This window comes from Camelus dromedarius, chromosome 5 (assembly GCF_036321535.1).
Source record: "Camelus dromedarius isolate mCamDro1 chromosome 5, mCamDro1.pat, whole genome shotgun sequence".
NCBI classification, from domain to species: Eukaryota; Metazoa; Chordata; class Mammalia; order Artiodactyla; family Camelidae; genus Camelus; species Camelus dromedarius.
Window position 1 is genome coordinate 52025226 of NC_087440.1, and position 19975 is coordinate 52045200.

At 37.8% G+C, this 19975-nt stretch overlaps 1 protein-coding gene across 6 annotated transcripts in view; it reads left to right on the top strand.

Annotated features, from left to right (window-relative positions):
• Window positions 1–19975, top strand: part of TMX1 (thioredoxin related transmembrane protein 1) — a 193675-nt gene that overhangs the window by 10586 nt on the left and 163114 nt on the right. For 2 of the 6 annotated variants that reach the window (XM_010982912.3, XM_010982911.3), the window contains exon 8: window positions 1003–2689. In XM_010982912.3, coding sequence (XP_010981214.3) covers window positions 1003–1181 — 179 coding nt within the window. In that variant the 3' untranslated portion in view covers window positions 1182–2689. Of the gene's footprint in view, window positions 1–1002; window positions 2690–4148; window positions 4828–7428; window positions 8223–8380; window positions 8396–19975 lie in introns of those variants that run through there. The other 4 variants (XR_004137364.2, XR_010380962.1, XR_010380961.1 and 1 more) reach the window with 4 other exon arrangements.

Consider the following 19975-nt stretch of genomic DNA (forward strand, 5'->3'; position numbering starts at 1 on the left):
AGCGGCATTGCACTGGTTGCTGGTAGCATCACCCCTCTCAGTTGTAACAACCAAAAATATCTCCGGACATGGCCAAGCGTTCCCTGGAGGGCAAAGTCACCTCTGGCGGAGAACCACTGCTGTAAACTGTTGTGCTCAGCACAACCACATGGGATGTGGTGTAGAAAAGGGGTTATTAACCCAACAGAAAGAGGAATGCCAGGCATACCAAACAGCAGATTGTCTACTGTGTGGTAATTCCTTCCCATAATTTTTCTGCCTTGCACCCCTGTGTTCTTCCTGCTCCACGCTGAATTGCCTAGGATTAGGAGCAGTCTGGGATCACTGAACAGTGGAAAATTCATTTACCAAATCCTGTGTTCTGTATGTCAGTAACATGGTGTAGTGTAAGCTTAAGTTAACTAGCAAAAAAAAGAGGGAGAGGTAGATGTGTGTATTTACATATTAAAAAAATGCATTGAGCTGTACGCTTAAGATACATACATTATACTAGTTGTAATTATACCTTAATGAAATTATATATATGGGAAAGAGGAAGCACATTTATGAAATAACTTGAGAAAAATATGGATAGGAAAATAACTTTCAACTGTCTGATTCCTGTTCACCTGGGAACTGAAATGAGTGGTGTTGAAGTTTGTTTCAGAATAACTTATTAGCTAGAAGATTTACTAGCAAATTAATATGACAGTTGTATGTAATGCAGTGTATTTTCTTAAAACATCCATATTCACAGCATTAATTCTGCTTCATTAATTTCAGTTCAGTTTATGAACAGGTTGGTAATTAGAGTGGATTTGGTAAGTAAAATGGGTATTCCAAACCGGGTCTTTTTACAGCATCACTTATTTTTGAAGATAATGTTTTCCTTTTGGAAATCCAAATGTGATTGATAAGTAAATGCTATAGCAGTTTGTGGGCATATGAATCATTTCTTGATTCTACTCTTAACACCAATCTAATATGTCAGCAAAAAATACATTTCTGGTCTTTATCTTTAAGAAAAATTATTACCAGAATCTTCTCAACCTTTGAAAAAAGTGGAGGAGGAACAAGAGGCCGATGAAGAAGATGTTTCAGAAGAGGAAGCTGAAAGCAAAGAAGGAACAGACAAAGACTTTGCACAGAATGCCATAAGACAACGTTCTGTGGGTCCTTCATTGGCCACAGATAAATCCTAGTTAATATTTGCAAATATTTTCATATGATTTTGGCAAAAACAGAAGATGATTTTCTTTTGGTTTGAAGTGAACTATGACTTGCTTATACATTACAGGATTCAGTCTAGATTGTCATCAGATTGAACAGTCTACCTATGAAAAATGGAAGTAGCACTACTAAGAAAGTTTGAAATAGGATTTAAGAACAATATGGTGGTTCAAACTGTTCTTTAATTTTTGAAAAATCTGGTGCCAAGCAATACGATTTCTGTATGTTTGTTTAGTAATAACCTTTTCAAATCTAAATTGAATAATTACCCAACTATTGCATTATTGAGATATTTAAGGAGACTAGAGAAAAAGATTTCTCATTTGATACAATTTTTCTCAGTTTCACTGTGTGAAAAAAAAGAACATATTTCCCATAAATGGGAACTTTGCCCACTGTCTCAAGAAATGTGTATTTCAGTGACAACTCTTGTTCGTTTTAGAGTCCAAAATTTCTTCATATTTTTAGATTATGCAACTAATAAAAACTACTTTACAGTTTTCTACACATGATAATACAGGATATGTTTAGGGAATTTTTTTTAAAAGTCCATGGTATTGTCTTGATTCCTATAAAGGTTGATTGCCTTTTTTCTTCTCCTCTGTTCTTCATACCATGGGTTACATTTTTCATTTTCCAAATTGGATAATTTCCGGGGAATGTTTTTCATATTTTAATAAGTAGTAGTACTTTTTTTTGTTGTTTCAAACTAAAGTTTACTGAGGGATCCTTAAAACTGAAGAGCTGTCTACTGATAATTTAAAATCTTGGCCACTTGTCTCAGATTTTACATCATTCTTGTTGAACCTCTACTTGAACTTTTTTTTCTGGACGTGAAGGTGAACATTCATTTGATTTTGTGGAAAAGCCTTGGTATTTTACATTTTGAAAGTTAACAGAAGCATTCTACTCAGGAAAAAGCATCTTGTAATATATGTTTTCAATGTATATTTGTCTTCATACAGAAAGTTCTTAATTGATTTTACAAAGTCAGTGTATGCTTGATGTTTTAAACTTGTAACAGTCTTAGGTTTTGAAAAGACAAACCGTATTCTATTATACTGTTATTGTGTGATGTCTCACAGATGGGTATCAGCAAGATGGGACATTTAATATATTTTTACTCCTTGAAGCATTAGGATAGAGTTTTTATCTTACAGCAAAAGGGAGGGGAGTGGGTGGACACGTGGGGTGGCAGTAAAGAACTGTATCAACTACAGGAAGGGGAAAAACCATAAATATTCAGAATAGATGACCTCTCCATTATGGTAATAGACGACTTCTGTAATGTCCCCTTTTGTCTAGATTTGCTGCTGTGTGAATCCATTAAACTTATAGTATCATAATGTACACCAGTTTTCTTTAAAGGCTTCTCCTTTAGAATATTAAATATTCTACCATTGAAGAGCTTGGATGTGTAATAATTTTGTGATGGAAATATTCTAAGCACAAAATAAACTTTTCTAAGCACTTCACTGAAGCTGAAGACAAGTGTGATTTTGGGTTGCATATTTAGAAATGCTTAATTACGTTGTATTTAACAGTGTTCAAATGAATAATTGTGTCACTCTATATGTATTTGACGTGTAATCAGAAGGGTAGAGTCATACACATCGTTCTCTGTTACTTGAGATGATAGAAAAATGCTGCTCATTATGGGTTCTGTTTTCTAATGTACTATACATGACATTTTAAGTTTTTAACTGATTAGAAAATATGATATATACGTAAAATTGAAAGTAGGCTGAATGTGTAGAGACTTGATATTTCAGAGAATACATGATCTTACGTGTAGACATCTGAATAATCAGTTTTCTGTCACACCAGAGGCTTGGAGAAGCCACTAGGATCATTTTACCTGTAACAGACCCCTTTTGTTTCTACATTGGTTTAGAGGGGCTCAGCATGGCGTCTTAGCCACAAGTCCTTTAGGAGGGAATAAGGTGCAGCAGCATCATCCTGGAGAACCCTACTCCCTGGCACCACCCCAGTCATTCATCTCCACTATTGAAGCACTGGAATCTCATCACTCCAACAAAAGATGCAGTGTTCTGTCTCATACTGTCTAAATACTTAAATGAGGAAGACTGACAAAAGTTTTAATGAAGATTCCATAGCTAACATTTTTCATTCATTGAGTATCTATTGGAGCTGTGCTGTTCTGAGTTAATTCATTTAGTCTAATCATAATGTGTGATAGCTGATAGCATTACACATCATTCAGGTGAACAGGCTCAGAGAGGCATGGCAGGAACAGGGACAATTTGAATCCACAAGATTTCAGATCTTGTGCTTTTGTTTTCAGCATGGGTACTGAAAAATAGCAATCTGTATGCGAAATTACAATATAAATTTAGAATTTGAGACAAAGCTGTAGTGTTGTGGGGAGACTTCTGGGCAGAAGTCAAGGGACCTGGCTTTGAATCTTGTCTCCACCCCGCCTAGGAATATGACTGCCACTTCTCTGGACTTTGATTTTCATATTTGTGAAATGAGGGTAAGTTGAGTAATGTAGTGTTCAGATAAATGACTGAGGAAATTTTTGAAATGAAAAATAAAGTTACTTGTGACTTTAGCTTCCCTGGCAAGTTTCCTAGAATATTCAAGCCAAGTAAATGAAGACAGTCCAATAGTAAAGCTGGTAATGCTGGCAGTGAGCTGTGTGTGTGTCACTAGGCACTGACTTGTGTCCTCAGCCTTCTGAGATGGCGGAGCAGGAAAAGAAACACCCTCTCCTGCCTTCAATCTCATAGTAAGCACTGACGTCTGCTGTAACGTGTACATACTTCATGCGAGAACCCAGATTTTAAGTTCTGTTCTTTGCAGCCCTGTGCTTCAGGGAAAGCTGACTCCATCCTCACTGAATAGGGGAAAGTTTAAATCCTATTTTATTTGGATTTTGTGTTAATGAGCAAGTTCTTATGTGTCATTTTTGACAGTAACTTGAGTCTTCTATTGAGAATGGGAGCAATGTAAATTTGAAGGTGGTAAGGAAGAAAGAATTGCTTTGCCATTTTGTCCCCTTTGAGGAGGAGGAAGAAAGCACAAGGTATGTTTATGTCTTTTGAAATGTGTGGGTTTTTTTTTTTTTTTAGTTTTTTGTTTGTTTATTGTCAAGATTAAATGAGATAATTAATGTGAAAAATGCCAGTCATAACCTAGCATATGCGAGCAGCTCAGTATGTAATGTTTCTTAATCTAATGTTTATGAAAGGGGATTCCAGTTGAAGAACCCTGCTGCTTAATACAATACATAACTTGCATTGTATTTTGAATCATTTTTGAAGTATTATTTTGCAAACCTGTAAAGAGTATGATTACTTTTTTGAATATGACTTTCGAACTCCTTGTCAATAGGTGCTGGAGAGGCCAAACTAAATAAGTTTCAGTTAGATACTGTGTGCAAAAGTTTTTTTTGTTGTGTTCAGTGTTTACGTATGAGTTCAGATTATTAAATGACCTCAACTTTCAGGCTAACTTTAAATCCGAGGATATGTAAATTGCACAAAATGGTATGTTACTTATTCTCGCCTTTGCTTTTGAGCTTACAGAGAAATTACGGTACGCAATGACTGGACACTTTTTTTCATTAAATTAAAGGACTATCCTTTAAGATTATATTCTTCTGCTTAATGTTTCTAAAATTAAAAATACTATATTAAAAAATAACTAGTAAATTCAAAGTTGACAATCTCTTGTGAGTATCCTAAATTTGGAGAATTTTACTGGACCATAAAATTGTGATGTCTGGGAACCACTCATCTAGTCTAAGATGAATAAACTGAAGTTTCTTCATTAGGCAGCTCGTAAGAGGCCGTAGAAAGTAAAGATTCAGGTCTCCTCACATCAATGAATTTCTTCATACTTCATGACCACTGTGAACTTAAATGCCCTGTTTGTGTTAAATAGAACCCAAGTCTGATCAAAAAGGCTGTTGGCGTATAGAGCTATCAGGTGACAGTGTGTATCACTGTGTCACTTAGGCCTGTAGTAACAGGCTGACTCTTGTTAGGGGCTAATGCAGTTGGTGACTTGAAGTTGAAGCCAGTGCTCATTTACCATTATGAAAATTTGAGGGCCTTTAAGAATTATGCTAAGTAGACATTGCCTGTGCTCTGTAAATGCAACAAAAAACCTGAACAAAGCCTCATTTCTCTGTATGTCTTTGTTGGAAAGACAAAATCATCAAGGTGAAACATTATCCTTGAATTTTAGTTGCATTATTAACATTTCAGCCTCTTCATAGGGGGGAGATCAGATTGAACCTGATGCATGGTACTAAGGATGGAAAGACCAGTTGGGTACACTGAGATTCTGTTGCTTTTTTCCCCTAGTTGAAGCATCATTATAAAACTTAAGAGTACAAGAGAAGTACCCAAGTTAAGTTCATGTGGATCACATTTGTATCTTGGTGCTATGATGGCTTAATGTTTGCCAAATGTATTCATTCAGCAACGTTTACCACTAATCTTGAAGTGGACCACAAAGAAAGCTCCGATGGTGCTAGTTATCCAACTTTGCACAATACAACTTTTATTACAATATTTTCCATTTTCTGTCCCGTGACCCCCGTTGATTTACCTTATCTCTAACATGAGGTATTGTTAAAAACATGTTACTGGTGTGTATTGTTTTACACTTTACAAAGGGTTCTCACAAGCTTTATCTCACTTGGCTTTCTCAGCAATCTTGATTTTAGGGCAGGTATTACTATGTTGTTACTATTTTACATATAAGAAAATTGAAACTTTGAGAGGCCAAGAGACCTGCCTGAAGTTACACAACCAATAAGTGCTGAAATTAAGACTTGAACCTAGGATCACTGACTTTAGTATAGAGTTAAATGTTTTTCAGATTATCTTGTGTAAAACTAGTCCCACAAGATGTTTTCATGCAGAAGGTCTTCATGGTGAAATGAGTTTGGGGAAAACCTCTGTGTACTGTTCTCCTGGATGTTCATAGTACATTAGTCCCTGTATCAACGAGACCAGTTTACCTTTGTTCAACCTGATATTCCCCAGATTTATTTGAATATAGAACCCCTTTTAAAATTAACAACCTCTAAACACCCCAAGGCATTAGTATTCATTAAAGTACACTTTCGGGGGAATATTCCATCTAGTAACTTCTCTTATACCATGCTATCTTAATCTTACATGGGGCTTTTTTTTTTTTTGGTACCTTAAAATTTAAGCTTTTCCCTATTCCCTTAGAAAGAACAATATTGAAATTAGGCCAGTTAATAACCCTACAATAAATTCTAAGTGTTCCAGTGAAGAGTCACATGTCTCTCACTTTAAATCAAAAGCTAGAAATGATTGAGCTTAGTGAGGAAAGCGTGTCAAAAGCTGAAATAAGCTGAAAGCTAGGCCTCTTGTGCCAAACAGTTAACCAAGTTGTGAACGCAAAGGAAAAGTTCTTAAGGGAAATTAAAAGTGCTACTCCAGTGAACACAGGAATGATAAGAAAGCAAAACAGCTTTATTGCTTATATGGAGGAAGTTTGAGTGGTCTGGAGCGAAAATCAAACCAGCCACAGCATTCTCATGCTAAAGCCTAATCCAGAACAAGGCTCTAACTCTTTAATTCCATGAAAGTTGAGTGAGGTGAGGAAGCTACAGCAGAAAAGTTTGAAGCTAGCATGAGGTTTAAGGAAAGAAGCTGTGTTCATAACATAAAAGTTCAGGGTGAAGCAGAAGTGCTGATGTAGAAGCTGCAGCAAGTTCTCCAGAAGGTCTAGCTCAGATTATTCATGAAGGTGACTTCACTAAACAACAGATTTTCAATGTAGATGAAACAGCCTTCTGTCAAAAGAAGATGCCATCTGGGACTTGGAAGGCTAGAGAGGAAAAGTCATGCCTAGTTTCAAAGCTTCAGGACAGTCTGACTCTTGTTAGGGGCTAATGCATTTGATGACTTTAAGTTGAAGCCAGTGCTTATTTACCGTTACGAAAATCTAAGGGCCCTTAAGAATTTTGCTAAGTAGATTTTGCCTGTACTCTGTAAATGGAACAACAAAGCCTGAATGACAGCACATCTGTTTACAGTGTGGTTTACTGAATATTTTAAGTCCACTGTTGAGACCTACTGTGAGAAGTTTCCCCCTTTCAAAATATTACTGCTCATTGACAATGCATCTGGTCACCTAGGAGCTCTGAGGGAGATGTACAGTGAGATCACTGTTGTTTTCATGCCTGATAACACAACATCCATTCTGCAGGCCATGGATGAAGGAGTCATTCGATTTTCAAGTCTTACTATTTAAGAAATACATTTATAAGGCCAAAGCTGCCATGGATAGTGATTTCTCTGATGGATCTGGGCTAAGTAAATTGAAAACCTTGCGGAAAGGATTCACCATTCTAGATGCCATTAAGAACATTAGTGATTCATGGGCAGAAGTCATAATGTCACATTAACAGGAGTTTGGTAGAAGTTGATTCCAACCCTCATGGATAACTTTGAGGGGCCCAAAACTTCAGTGGAGAAAGTGACTGCAGATGTGATGGAACTTGCAAAAGAACTAGAATTAGAAGTGGAGCCTGAAGATGTGACTGCATTGCTGCAATCTCATGTTAAAGTTGAATGGATGAGGAATTGCTTACAGATGAGCAAAGAAAATGGTTTCTTGAGATGGAAACTACTCCTGGTGAAGATGCTGTGAAGATTGTTGAAGTGACAACAAAGGATCTGGAATATTACATAAACTTAGTTGATAAGGCAGTAGCAGGGTATAAGAGGACTGATTCCAATTTTGAAAGAAGTTCTGCTGTGGGTAAAATGGTTATCAAATAGCATTGAGTGCTACAGAGAAATCATTCGTCACAGGAGGAGTCAATCAGTGAGGCATACTTCATTGTCTTATTTTAAGAAAATGCCACAGCCACCCCAGCCTGCAGCAACCACCACCTTGATCAGTCAGCAGCCGTCAACATGGAGGCAAGACCCTTCCCACCAAAAAGATAATGACTCACTGAAGACTCAGATAGATGATGGTTAGTATTTTTTAGTAATAAAGCATTTTGAAATTAAGGTATGTACGACTTGTTTTTAGACATAATACTATTGCACATTTAATAGACTAAAAAATAGTGTGAACATAACTTTTTTTATGTACTGGGAAACTGAAAAATTTGTGTGACTTGCTTTATTGCAAATTCGCTTTTTTGCAGTGGTCTGGAACTGAACCTGAAGTAACTCCAAGGTTTGCCTGTAACAGACTTTTTGAGTAAGTGGTAGGACTTTACAAAGCTCTTTAATAATAGTTCCAGAAAACTTGGTGCCCCTGTCCCTAGAGACAGATTTGAATTTCCTAGGTTGGTACATGAAATCAGATAGTATTTCTCCTACGGTAGAGCCAGACCTCTCTGGCAGAGACTTCATTCTATCCTGAGAACAAGCAAATTATGACCAGGCATATTTAAAACCCATAGCAGCGTGTACTTGTATGAAATCCACTTGGACATGATCAAAGAGGACCTGAATGTAGGGGTTTTGTCCATGTTCAACCTTTAGTTTTTCCAGGGTAATGGTAATGAAATGTGTACAAGGAAATTTAGTAGTTTCCCCACTATGATGGATAATTTTATGTGTCAACCTGACTGAGCTAAAGGATGCCCAGATTCTGGTAAACATTATTTTTGGGTGTGCCTGTGAGGGCGTTTCTGGAAGGGATTAGCATTTGAATCACTAGGCTGAATAAAGAAAATCCACCCTCACCAATTTGGACAGACAGCATTAAATAAGTTGAGGCCAACATAACACAAAGGCTGAAAGTTTAAGAAATCCCAGCCTTTTTTTTTAATTGCAATGTAGTTGATTTACAATGTTATATTAGTTTCAAGTGTACAACATAGTGAATTGGTATTTTTATAGATTATACTCAATTTAAAGTTAGTATAAAATATTGGCTGTATTCCCTGTTCTGTACATTATATCTTTGTATCTTATTTTATACCTAGTAGTTTGTAACTCTTAATCCCCTTCCCCCATCTTGCCCCTTCTCTCCACCTCTCTTCCCACTGGTAACAACTAGTTTGTTCTCTGTGTCTATATATTCCTGTTCTGTTAAATTCATTTGTGTAATTTCTATTTTTCGATTCCACATACAAGTGAAATCATAGAGGGTTTGTCATTCTCTGTGTGACTTCACTAAGCATAATACCCCCCAGGTCCATCCATATTGTTGCAAATGGCAAAATTCATTCCTTTTTATGGCTGAGTAACCTATTGTGTGTAGACATACCACATTTCCTTTATCCATTCATCTGTTGATGGACACTTGGGTTGCTTACATATCTTGGCAATTGTAAATAATGTTTTCTGGTTGTTTCTGTAGTTCTGTAATAGGAATGTTAATTTCCTTTAGTCTCTTCCCTTCTGGTTTGACAGTTTTCTTTAGTGTTATGTTTCTGCTCCTTTCTCTCTAATTTTTGTGTATCTGTGGTTGGTTTTTGATTTGTGGTTACCATATGTATTGATCTATATCTACTTTTAAGCTGATAGACATTTAAGTTCAGGCACATTCAAAAAGTGCTACATTTTTTGCTACCCACCCCCACCCCCCTCCACACACACATTTTGTGTTTCTGATGTCATAGTTTACATCTTCGTGTGTATCCCTTAACTGTTTATTATAGTTACGGTAGAGTTTTGCAGTTTTTGTCTTTTAACTTTCATACTAGTTTATTTAAGTGGTTAATCTATAGCCTTTACTATATATTTGCCTTTACCAGTGGGATTTTTTTCTTCCTATAATTTCTTTTTCCTTATTGTAACCTTTTCTTTTTCACTTAAAGATGACCCTTTAACCCTTCTCGTACGGTCAGTTTAGTGTAGATGAACTCCTTTAGTTTTTGCTTGTCTGAAAAGCTCTTTATCTTTCCTTCAATTCTGAATGATAACCTTGCTGTGTAGGGTGTCTTAGGTTTTGGATTTTTTTCCTTTAGCACTTTTTTTTTTTCATGTTTTTTCCTTGTTGTTTTGCTTGAAACCTGTTCTCTGTCTGGAATGCCTATAGTGTCTTTTTAGTCCAATACATTTTGTTTCTGTAAAAAAAAAATGCTATTTTAATTTTTTCATGGTTCTAACAAGCATGTTTAACTTAACAAATTCAAAATGTAATCCATTTTGCCCATCTCCCAAATTATATGCTGTTATTTTTAAATTTTAGTTCTCTGGATTTAATCCCACAATTCCGGTATTACTATTGTTGTTGCTGCCTTGTGCAGTCATTGTTAATTTAGATTTTCCCGTATATTTTCCATTTATGTTGCTCACCATTGTTTTGTACCATAACTTTGGGCCCATTTTACTTCTTTCTGGAGTAAGTCTTGTGAATTTTTAGAAGCCGGTTATTAGACTAATTTTTTGAAGGTAACCTGTCTTTTTTCCTCTGGCTGCATTTACATTCTGCCTTTTGTGCTGTACTTTCTAGGTGTAAATCTCTTTTAGTTCAGCTTTTTAGGACTCTTCAGGATTGTGGAATTTGAGGATTTGTACATTTAATCATTTTTGGAAAATCTTCCGCTGCTGCGTCTTTGAGTGCTGCCCCGTCCCTGTATTTCCTGTTAGCTGCTGCTTATTAGAGGTTTTCTCCCTCTGTTCTCAGTAGCTGTTAATTTCTCTCTTAAGTTTTTTTTTCTTTTTATTCTTTCCTTCATTCTGAATAATTTCTCCAGAACTATCTCCAATAGTAATTCTTTTTCAATCATGTCTAATCTTTTATTTCATCTTTTCATTGAGTTTCTAAATTCAATTATATATTTTTAATTTCTGGACACTCTACTTGTGAAATCTGCCTGTTCAAATTTTAAGTACTAGCTTTTTATATTTAAATGTAGTCAGCATAATTATTTCCAGTCATGAGTCTGATGTGGTAGTTTGTGTTCTGCTGAGTGTCAGTCATGTATGCTAATTTTGTTTCTTCCTGTGCCTAAGGATTTTTTATCTTAAGGTCATATTTACTTTATCTGTAAACCCTTGGAGACCTGGCTTTAAGGTTTGTTCCTTTAGGATTTGCATTTATTTCTGCCAGTCACTTTGGCGTGTTTTAAACTGAATTCTCACCATGGTGTTTTTAACACTTGATGTTGGTACAGATTTTTGTCTTTGTGAGCAGGGCCAGCTTGAGGATAGAAACTCCCAGAGAAGACTTTTCTCCCAGAGCTAAAGTAACATAGGCACGTTTTCTTACCATGTTTGTGTTCATCTTATCTCTGAGGAAGTTAATGGTAAGTCTCATCTCATGCGACCTGTCATCCTAGGCTTTTTCTCTGGTTCCCCTGTTTTCATAAAGACCAAAAAGCTGGAAATCATATCTACCAATGGTCAGCAGAAGCTCCATTGGTAGCTGTTAGCTCCTATACTTAGCTGTCTCACAGTGTTCAAGTTATTGTCAGATATTTTTATTAAATCAGTTGGATTTGACAAATGAATGTGTGTATCTAAGTGTATGTTCCTGTGTCATTTCACTCAGGCTATGATAACTGATAGTTTCGAATAATAGATTCTACTTATTTTAGTGAAACTTTATAAAGTAGATACCACAAAGTTATTAATGTGACTTTCAATTCTGGATATACTTTCTATCATGTTAGCTCTTTACTAGATTTAGAACGCCAGAGTGACCTTTCATGGGGCAGAAGAGAAATTGCAGAGAAAATACTTGAGTTACTGTGTTAAGATCTTATTTAGATAAAAATCTATGCTTTGTAGCAGAGACAAAATATTTAATTAACTTGGTAAAGATAAATCTTTTTCCTTGAAGAAGGCACGTTTGTAATTCTGTGTCTTAGGATTGACTCAGCAATATTGTAAAATGCAGACCTTATTTATTTGGGTAGAAATGAGTAGGGCAGGGGGTTCTGAACTTGTGGTCTGGGCTTCAGCGGGTTGGGGAGGCCCTGAAGTTATGTGCAGTTTTGCATGTATATTTGTATTTGTTCGTTTTCTCAGGGCTAAACAACCTCCTCCTTGGCCCTCACATCCCGTTGGCCAGGTATATCTGTGCAGTGCACACGCTGTGTAGCTTTATGTGGTTAGATTTCCTAAAAGTTCGAGAAACTGAAAAAGATAAATGAAAACAACTTGGTTTGACATATTGAGGAAAACTTGTCTCATGGGGATGGGATTTAGAAACTTAAAAGTCATCCTCATCAGGTATGTTAAATATGGAAGTAATAAGAGTGAATTCTCTGGACCAAGCATTATGTTTTATTCTTTTTATTTACACTAAACTCCTGTGTGTGTGTGTGTGTTTACGACTTGGGAGGAGCCGTTCATCCCAAAAGTAGCTCTCTTGGAAATCTTCAAAACCTCGTAGGATTTCTTGACCAGGTTTACGGTACACTGTTTAATGATTGACTGTTTTTCCAGCTGAAATTTCAGACTGGCAAGGAACTTGGGTACTTGCTAACCACAATCTTGGTTCACATTTCCTGTTTTTTCTTCTTAAGGGAAGTAGCTAATACATATTTTAAAGAAAACAAACAAATGTATTACCATAAAGAAAGGAAACACGGGGAGAAAAGAGCAGCAGAAGTGTTGTGTGCCAAGTATAAAGTAATGTTATTGTGGTTGGCATAACTTATTAGGTAGCTGTTTTGTTACAAATTGTTGTAAGTATCAATAAGACTGAATTTATTTTTATTAACAGGCTGAATGGAAATTTTGCTTAATTGTATTTCTTTTAGGCTCCTTTGCCTTTTTTGTTCCTGGCATAAATAAATCAAATATGTCCTATCTGGTATTGTACAAAACAAATCTCTCCCTTAAAAAAAAGTGGGACTTAAATTTTATCTAACTAAATCTGAGACACATCTTTTCCCTTCCCAGGTCAAAATTCTTTAATTTTTCATCCTTGCTGGCTAATGCTAATTAATGATGGACTTCTTTAAGAGCTCATGTACGTAAGAAGTCCTTGAACAGTGCCGATGAAGTCTTTTGACTGTCTTGTTTTTCATGTGGCGAAAAAGAAAACCCATCTTGATTTGGTTCCTGAGTTGCCCTTCCGTGAATGAGGAATGCCCTCTGCTTATCCTCTCACTCTCTTAAAGAATTATTACTCCTTCAGGGATCACTTCAGGATCTACCTCCATCTGGAACAGAGAGTTCACTGGGTAGGACTCTCATTTGTGGACATCTTTATGACTATTTTATGCACTTAGTAATATACTCCTGCTGACTGGTATCTGTTCTATATTTGTGTCTGCAATTTATATTTAAAGGTAAGCCTATATCTTTTTCTTAGTTTGGGTCACTGCTATCCCTTCCCCAACACCCTCCTCGGACCCTGCTCCCCCAGCCCCACCCCCTTCCCGCCCCCAAAAAGCAGAGCCCAGGACGAAGACTGGTGAACAGATTGTTTGGAAGTGATCCCATTGAGCAAGGAGGATGAATCGGGAACTTAACAGGGAAGGAGGGAAAACTAATACAGTGGTACATTATTAAGTTGTCCATTCCCATGGGTGAGTGGTGCACAGTCTTGATGGGATATTCTTTTAAATGTGTCTCAGAGCTGTTTTCCTGGGAAACAAAAGAGGGAAGGATTTATCCGCTGGTTTTTGCCTCCTGTTGGTTAAGGTTGTCTGTGGCAAGCATTAACTCTTAAGAGGCGGGACCAGAAGGATCTACAGCAGTGCATCAGAGGGATCCGCTAAAATTTTGTGAACTTAATAGGACCCAGCTCAATTCTGAGCACATAGTATTCATCTAGTGACTACTTCGTTATATTTCTGAAAATAGAAATGGCACATTATTATTCCTGTTTCCCTAAATCTGCTAAATAAACAAATAGGCTGTATTTTATTTTATGATGTTTTAAACGAAGTATTGTTCTGCTGATGTCTTTTCTGGTGTCCAGCATTCTTCCTACAGAGTTTACACATCAATATCTACAGAACGATTTAAGCTCAGTAATTATAAAAAGGTATTACACGTGTAATACCCTTCAGAAATGTTCACACGGACATGTTTTTATGTCACAGAACCACTTTTTAATCCTCTAAAAAGTTTTCTTTATTGAAATAAGTGTAGGTTTATAGAAAAGACTTGCAAAAATAATAGAGATTTACTGTATACCCATCATTCAGCTTTCTCTCCTGTTTACACTTATTCAATAGAATAAGGAAATTAACATTGACATTCTACAATTAACTTCTAAACTTATTTGCATTTCAACAGTTTTCCCACTAATGTTGAAGAAATCCTTCTGGTCCCGGATCTAATCCACGATCATGTGTTGCATTTAGTTGTCGTATCCCTGTAATCTCTCCAATGTTCTGTGTCTTTCATGACCTTGACACTTTAGGGGAGTACTGGTCAGTTATGTTGTAGAATATCCCTCAATTTGGGTTTGTCTGATAATTTCTTATGTGACATGATGCATTTTTTGATAAGAATACCAGAGATGTTATGTTGTGCCCTTCAGTGCATCCTGTCGGGGGTACATGGTGTCGCCCTGTCTTATTACTGGTGATGTTCACTTTGATCGCTTGATTATGATGTTGTATGCCAGGTTTCTGCACTGTAAGGTGACTGTTTTTTCTTTTGTAACTAGTAAATCTCTTGTAGGGAGATAACTTTGAGACCATGAAAATATCCTGTTTCTCGTAATACTTTTGCCTGCTAATCTTGTCATTCTTTAATGGTTCTTGTATGCAATAGTTGTTAGGTATAGTGTTTGTATAGGTATAGTATATAACACTGATTTTCTAGTTCCATCATTCCTTCTACATTTATTAATTGGAATGCTGCCTTAGCTGCTTCCAGTTGGCTTCTGTGTCCTGTTGGCATACCCCTATCATTTTTTGAGCACTTCCTTACTTGCTGGCACCAGAAGATGTTCCAGGTCCATCTTCTATTTTTCCTGCTCCAGGCTTGGAGCCTACCATTTCTCTAAGGAGCTTTGGTTCCATTTACTGGAGAATGGTATTTGGAAACCAAGATGTTGGAGCAAGATGTGCAAAATCTTGCTTCTCGTCCCTCTCAGAGAGTAGAACTAGGAAATACATGTGTGTGTGTATGTGCATTAACTCATGCACACACACATTTTTAATCTATTTTTATAGCTGTCCATCTGTACAAATACTAAAATATGTGAGTTCGTATTGACACCTCCAGTTCCAAAACCACAGGATTCATTCCAGCACCTCACCCCCTCTTCCTTATTTGTAATGTCTGTCTTTGATAATGAGAACCCTGGCTCCTGTTATCCAGAGCAGATTTTACTTGTTTGTTCACAACCAGTATTCACAAATATACTAAGAACGTAACTTTTGTGCATATTTCTATTTGTCTTTGCTTTTTTTTTGTAGTAGATTGTCAAAATACTGTTTCTTAAGATAGCTCTTGCTTTCCTACTGCCTGCCTTTGTGTGGGTATATTATTCATTTATTTGTAATCCAGTTAAGTTCATTTGTTACTGCTTATTCCATTTTGACTTCTCCACACCTCCTAGTTTATTTTAATCATTTATTTTTTTTGGTATGTAAAATGTTACATTGTTTTAAGTATTAGAATTGTTTAAAACAAAGCATACTCAGAATATTTCTGCTCCCTTTCTCTTTCCCCATTTTTTTTTTTCTTGCCCTGTTCCACTCATTGTAGGTAACCAATCTCATTAATTTAGGGTTTATCCTTTTGGCATTTCATTTGTTTGTTTTTATTTGGGGGGGGGTAATTAGGTTTTTATTTATGTATTTATTTATTTTAATGAAAGTACTGGGATTAAGCCCAGAGCCTTGTGCATTGGCATTTGATTTGTCTGAATGGATATATAATAGTCAATTTACTTGTTTTTTCTAGTTCTCATGTAGTTTTATTTTTTGCACTTAGATACCTGATACATTTTGAGTTTATTCTTTTGTCTGGCATGAAATACAGATCCAACTTTACTATTTTTTTCTAAATGGCTACCCTGACATTAATTAAAAGTCCATCTTTGCCTCAGTGAATTGAGATGTCACTTTTATCATATAAGTTGCATGGGATCACCTTTAGAAGTTCATTTTTATTCTTTTGTACTGTGTCATGGTGTGGCATGTCTTACACTCTCTCTTTATTGCCTGTGGCCACAAATAGTGTTCCCAATTGGTGTTTGTTCTTCTGAAAGAATAGTTAATTATTGCACTAATAATCTTGAAAGCTAGAGAAATGTACCTTCTGGCTATGTATTTATAAAACACTGTTACCCAGATTGAACCCAAAGCTATGAGACGCTGCTCCTTCTGTCCAAATGTTATCAGTATCTGTTATATTTAAAATCACTAGGCTGAAATGAAGCTTTCTGAAATTACTCTTAGTACTTACTGTTGAACCAGTCTTGCAACCTTGAAGAATAACGTCATGAGCTCAGGCTTTATTAAGGTTCATTGTCTTTGGCTCCTTGACTTGTTTTCTTAATTCAGCTGCTGGATCTAGGTAGACAAATTATAATACTGCGATTACTGCCAGAGTAGAGTCATTAGAATTACGAGGTCATTTAACTTTCATGTGCACCTGCATCTGGTATCCAAAGTTGCCTGGCAACAATGATATCCTTGTTAAAATACAGAAAACCTGGAACGAAGTCCAGACATCCTTCCAGAGTGACTTTAACATTGATGTGAGGAAGAATACCATCCTACTGTTGGACTCCTCCTGTTTTCAAAATAAACGATGAGCCATTTGGAGAAATAGGTTAGTGAAGGTTGATGCAGTATTGTACCTTTTCCCCATCTTGTAAGGCCCATCTTAGGTATTTGGTTGGCCCTGTTGGTCTGGCTTTACTTACAAAGTGCCTCAAATTCTTTCTCAAGAATTTGTGGAAAGTGCCAGAAAGCCAGAGGAATTTTAATTTATTGCCTTTGTTTTTGTCCTTTTATTTGAAAGTGAAGAATAAAGAAAGATGAAGCTGCGGCTTCTATTGTGATGCTTTTTTCCCCTCCTCTTACGGACTTGTTATTCATGATCCTGACCTCCAGAGGGAGCAAGAGGGTTATAGTTAAGTAGTCATAATTCCTGAAAAGGAACTCTTCTCTCTCCTCCCCTCCTGCCCCTCTCTCCCTCTATTCTCTTCTTTCTCTTCCACCCTACATATGGAAAAACCATGTCCTCTTTATCATTTTCTGTTTTCCTGATTTCTTTATGTGACATTCACATAGGTATCCCTGAACCCTTATTAAGCATATCTGTCTAATACTTGTCAGCCTTCCAGTCCCTTATGGTGAAGGAGGTCCCTTTCAGAAGAGTGATTCTTAAGGAACCCAGATGGGAGTGTGTTTCAGCAGGTGAGGCTATTTCTTTGGAAATAGTAGTAGACCTTTCAGCCCCATTGCTCTACTCTTCTCCCTGCCCCATTTAGTTAGAGAGGCCTATGCATTCTTCCCCCCGTTTCTGTCCAACAACAGAAATGTCTGAGTGTGTGGTGAAAAACCAGACGACAGGTCCTTTTGAGTAGTTAGAGAACCCAGCCTCTGGGTGGCTTCTGGCTGAAGAGTTGGTCCATCACCAGCTCCTTTTTGAGGAAAAAGTCAGGAGGGAGTGCTCTGTTTCTGTCTCCTGCTTGCACAGGGTGTTTTCTCCATGATGACAGATCCCGAAGAAGTATTTGTTACTTTCCCTGGGATAGAAGTCTGTGCAAAATGGATGACCTAGTTCCAACATAGACATGTTCTCTCCTCTGTGGTTATCACTAAAATCAAATGGGTTTGTGGTGCCTGCTGTCTGGGCCTTAAATGTTACACTGCATCTGAGAGCTTGCCTCGAGGTGGGTTTGGAATGGGTCAGGAGTTTTCCTCCTTGTCCTGACGTGGCGTGGTCTGCAGAAGCTTCCAGCCCTGGTTCAGTTGTGCATGGACCGGGCCTTTCTTCATCAGAGTACTGGGCTGTAGGCACCATTTGTATGCTGCTGGCTCCCAGATTTTTATCATCATCTCTGACTTCCCTTCTGAGTGGCCTATTTGACATTATTACTTGGACGTCTAAATGGAATTTCAAATTTAGTAGGTGCAAAATGGAATCCTTGACTTATCCCACCCCAAACCTGTTTCTTCCCCAGTATTCTCCTTTCAAGAAAAATGGACCACCATCAGTCTGTCAGTCACTTAGGAGTCATACTGGTTTCCCATTTTCTTTACCCCCTACTCTCTAATCCATCAGCCAATTCTGTTAGTTCTACTTCTGACATATTTCCCACACCCACCTGCTTTTCTCTCCCTTTCCTACTCTGTACTCCTCTTCTGCCAGGTAGCAAGCTATACTCATCTCTCACCTGGACCATTAAGATAACTTCCTTATGATGTGAAGTGTAATGATGGCAGTGTTTTGGAAAAATTTAATGTGCTTTTCTCTTTTTCCCAAATATATCTGCCCAGAGAGAGGATAGAAGAATGCAAACTGAAAGAAAGAAAGTGAAGATTTGGCTTCTGATATTAAAAAATAAGGTTCTACAGAAAGACAGTAGGCTTGAAAGCTAGTCTTCGTAGGGAGAGAAAGGATTTTATGAATGTTTCTAGTTCTCACTTACATAGCAAGGGTCAAGACTGCAAGATTAGATTATAAATTCCTTGCATAACATATAGGATGTTTATACTCTTCATCATTAATGCTTAGTGGTAAGGCTGGAGTTCAGAAGAAGATAAGGCTGTGATAATGAAACGCGCACTTCTGTCCCACAAAGTATTTCAGAGGAGGAAGGCAGAAAGGAGACGGACAGAGGAGGTGGTTGGTCCATTAGGGATTCTGATCTTCCCTCAGGGCTGCAGCCCAGAAAGAGGAGGTCTGTTAAATTGCAGTAGGATACAGACGACAGAGGGGTCCTTCCTGGCTTGCAGTCTGGGACTCTGGGAAGAGTCACTTGGAAGCTCTGTGAGGGGTCTTCTTGATCAACCTGGAGGGTGACCACGTGAAAATAAATCTAGAGATGTGGACAGCGAGAGTGAGGGTCTAACTGATATCCCCATCTCTTCCTCTGATCTCCCAAGGCATGAACGCAGAGTTGAGAGTCAGCAGGGCTGACGTGGGCCTGTTGAAATGGGGTCTTTGAGTCACTCAGAGGGGCCTGTAATGCCAGTGGGAGCCGAGGTGACACTGTCAGACAGGGAATCACTGAGCTGGAGGGAGGTCAGACCATGGACAGCAGCTGCAGCTCAGTTATATCCCCTAATGACACCATTGTAGGCCATTGACAGGGGGACAAGGGACATTGCTGGGGACCAGAGGACTTTACATGGTTTGGAGGACTTTCTCCCCTAAATCCACAAAATCTTGCCTACTTCTCTCCCTCCACACACTGTCCTGAGGAAGTGGCCCATTGGAATTGGCCAGTGGGGAGCACTGGCAGGAGATCAGAGAGGGGAAGGCAGGAGGTATTTTTTCTGGGTGTTTATTCCCCTGCTCCTTCCTACTTCAGTCCCTGGGGGACTAAACTATTTCTTTACCAAGGGCCACAGCTGCTGGGGGCCCTCTCCCTCTTTGGACAACTCTTCCTCCCTTTGCCTCCACAGGCCAGGAGTCTCCTGTCTGCCCCCACCTTCGGGAGCCCTGGGGTATTCATTCTCTCTTGCTAGTTTCAGTAACTGCACTTTTGTGCAGAGGCCCTTGAGGATGTCTTCTGCTTCCTGCCTGACCTCAGCTGTCACGCTGTTCCTTCTGCAGGCTCCCCTCTGGGCTCTCTGCGTTGGCTGCTTTAGATACTTCATGTAAAGATCTCCAACTCTTGTAAACTAGTTCTTTTTTATTAAAATAATTATCATAGTTTCTTTTTTCCTGATTGGACTCTGACAGAG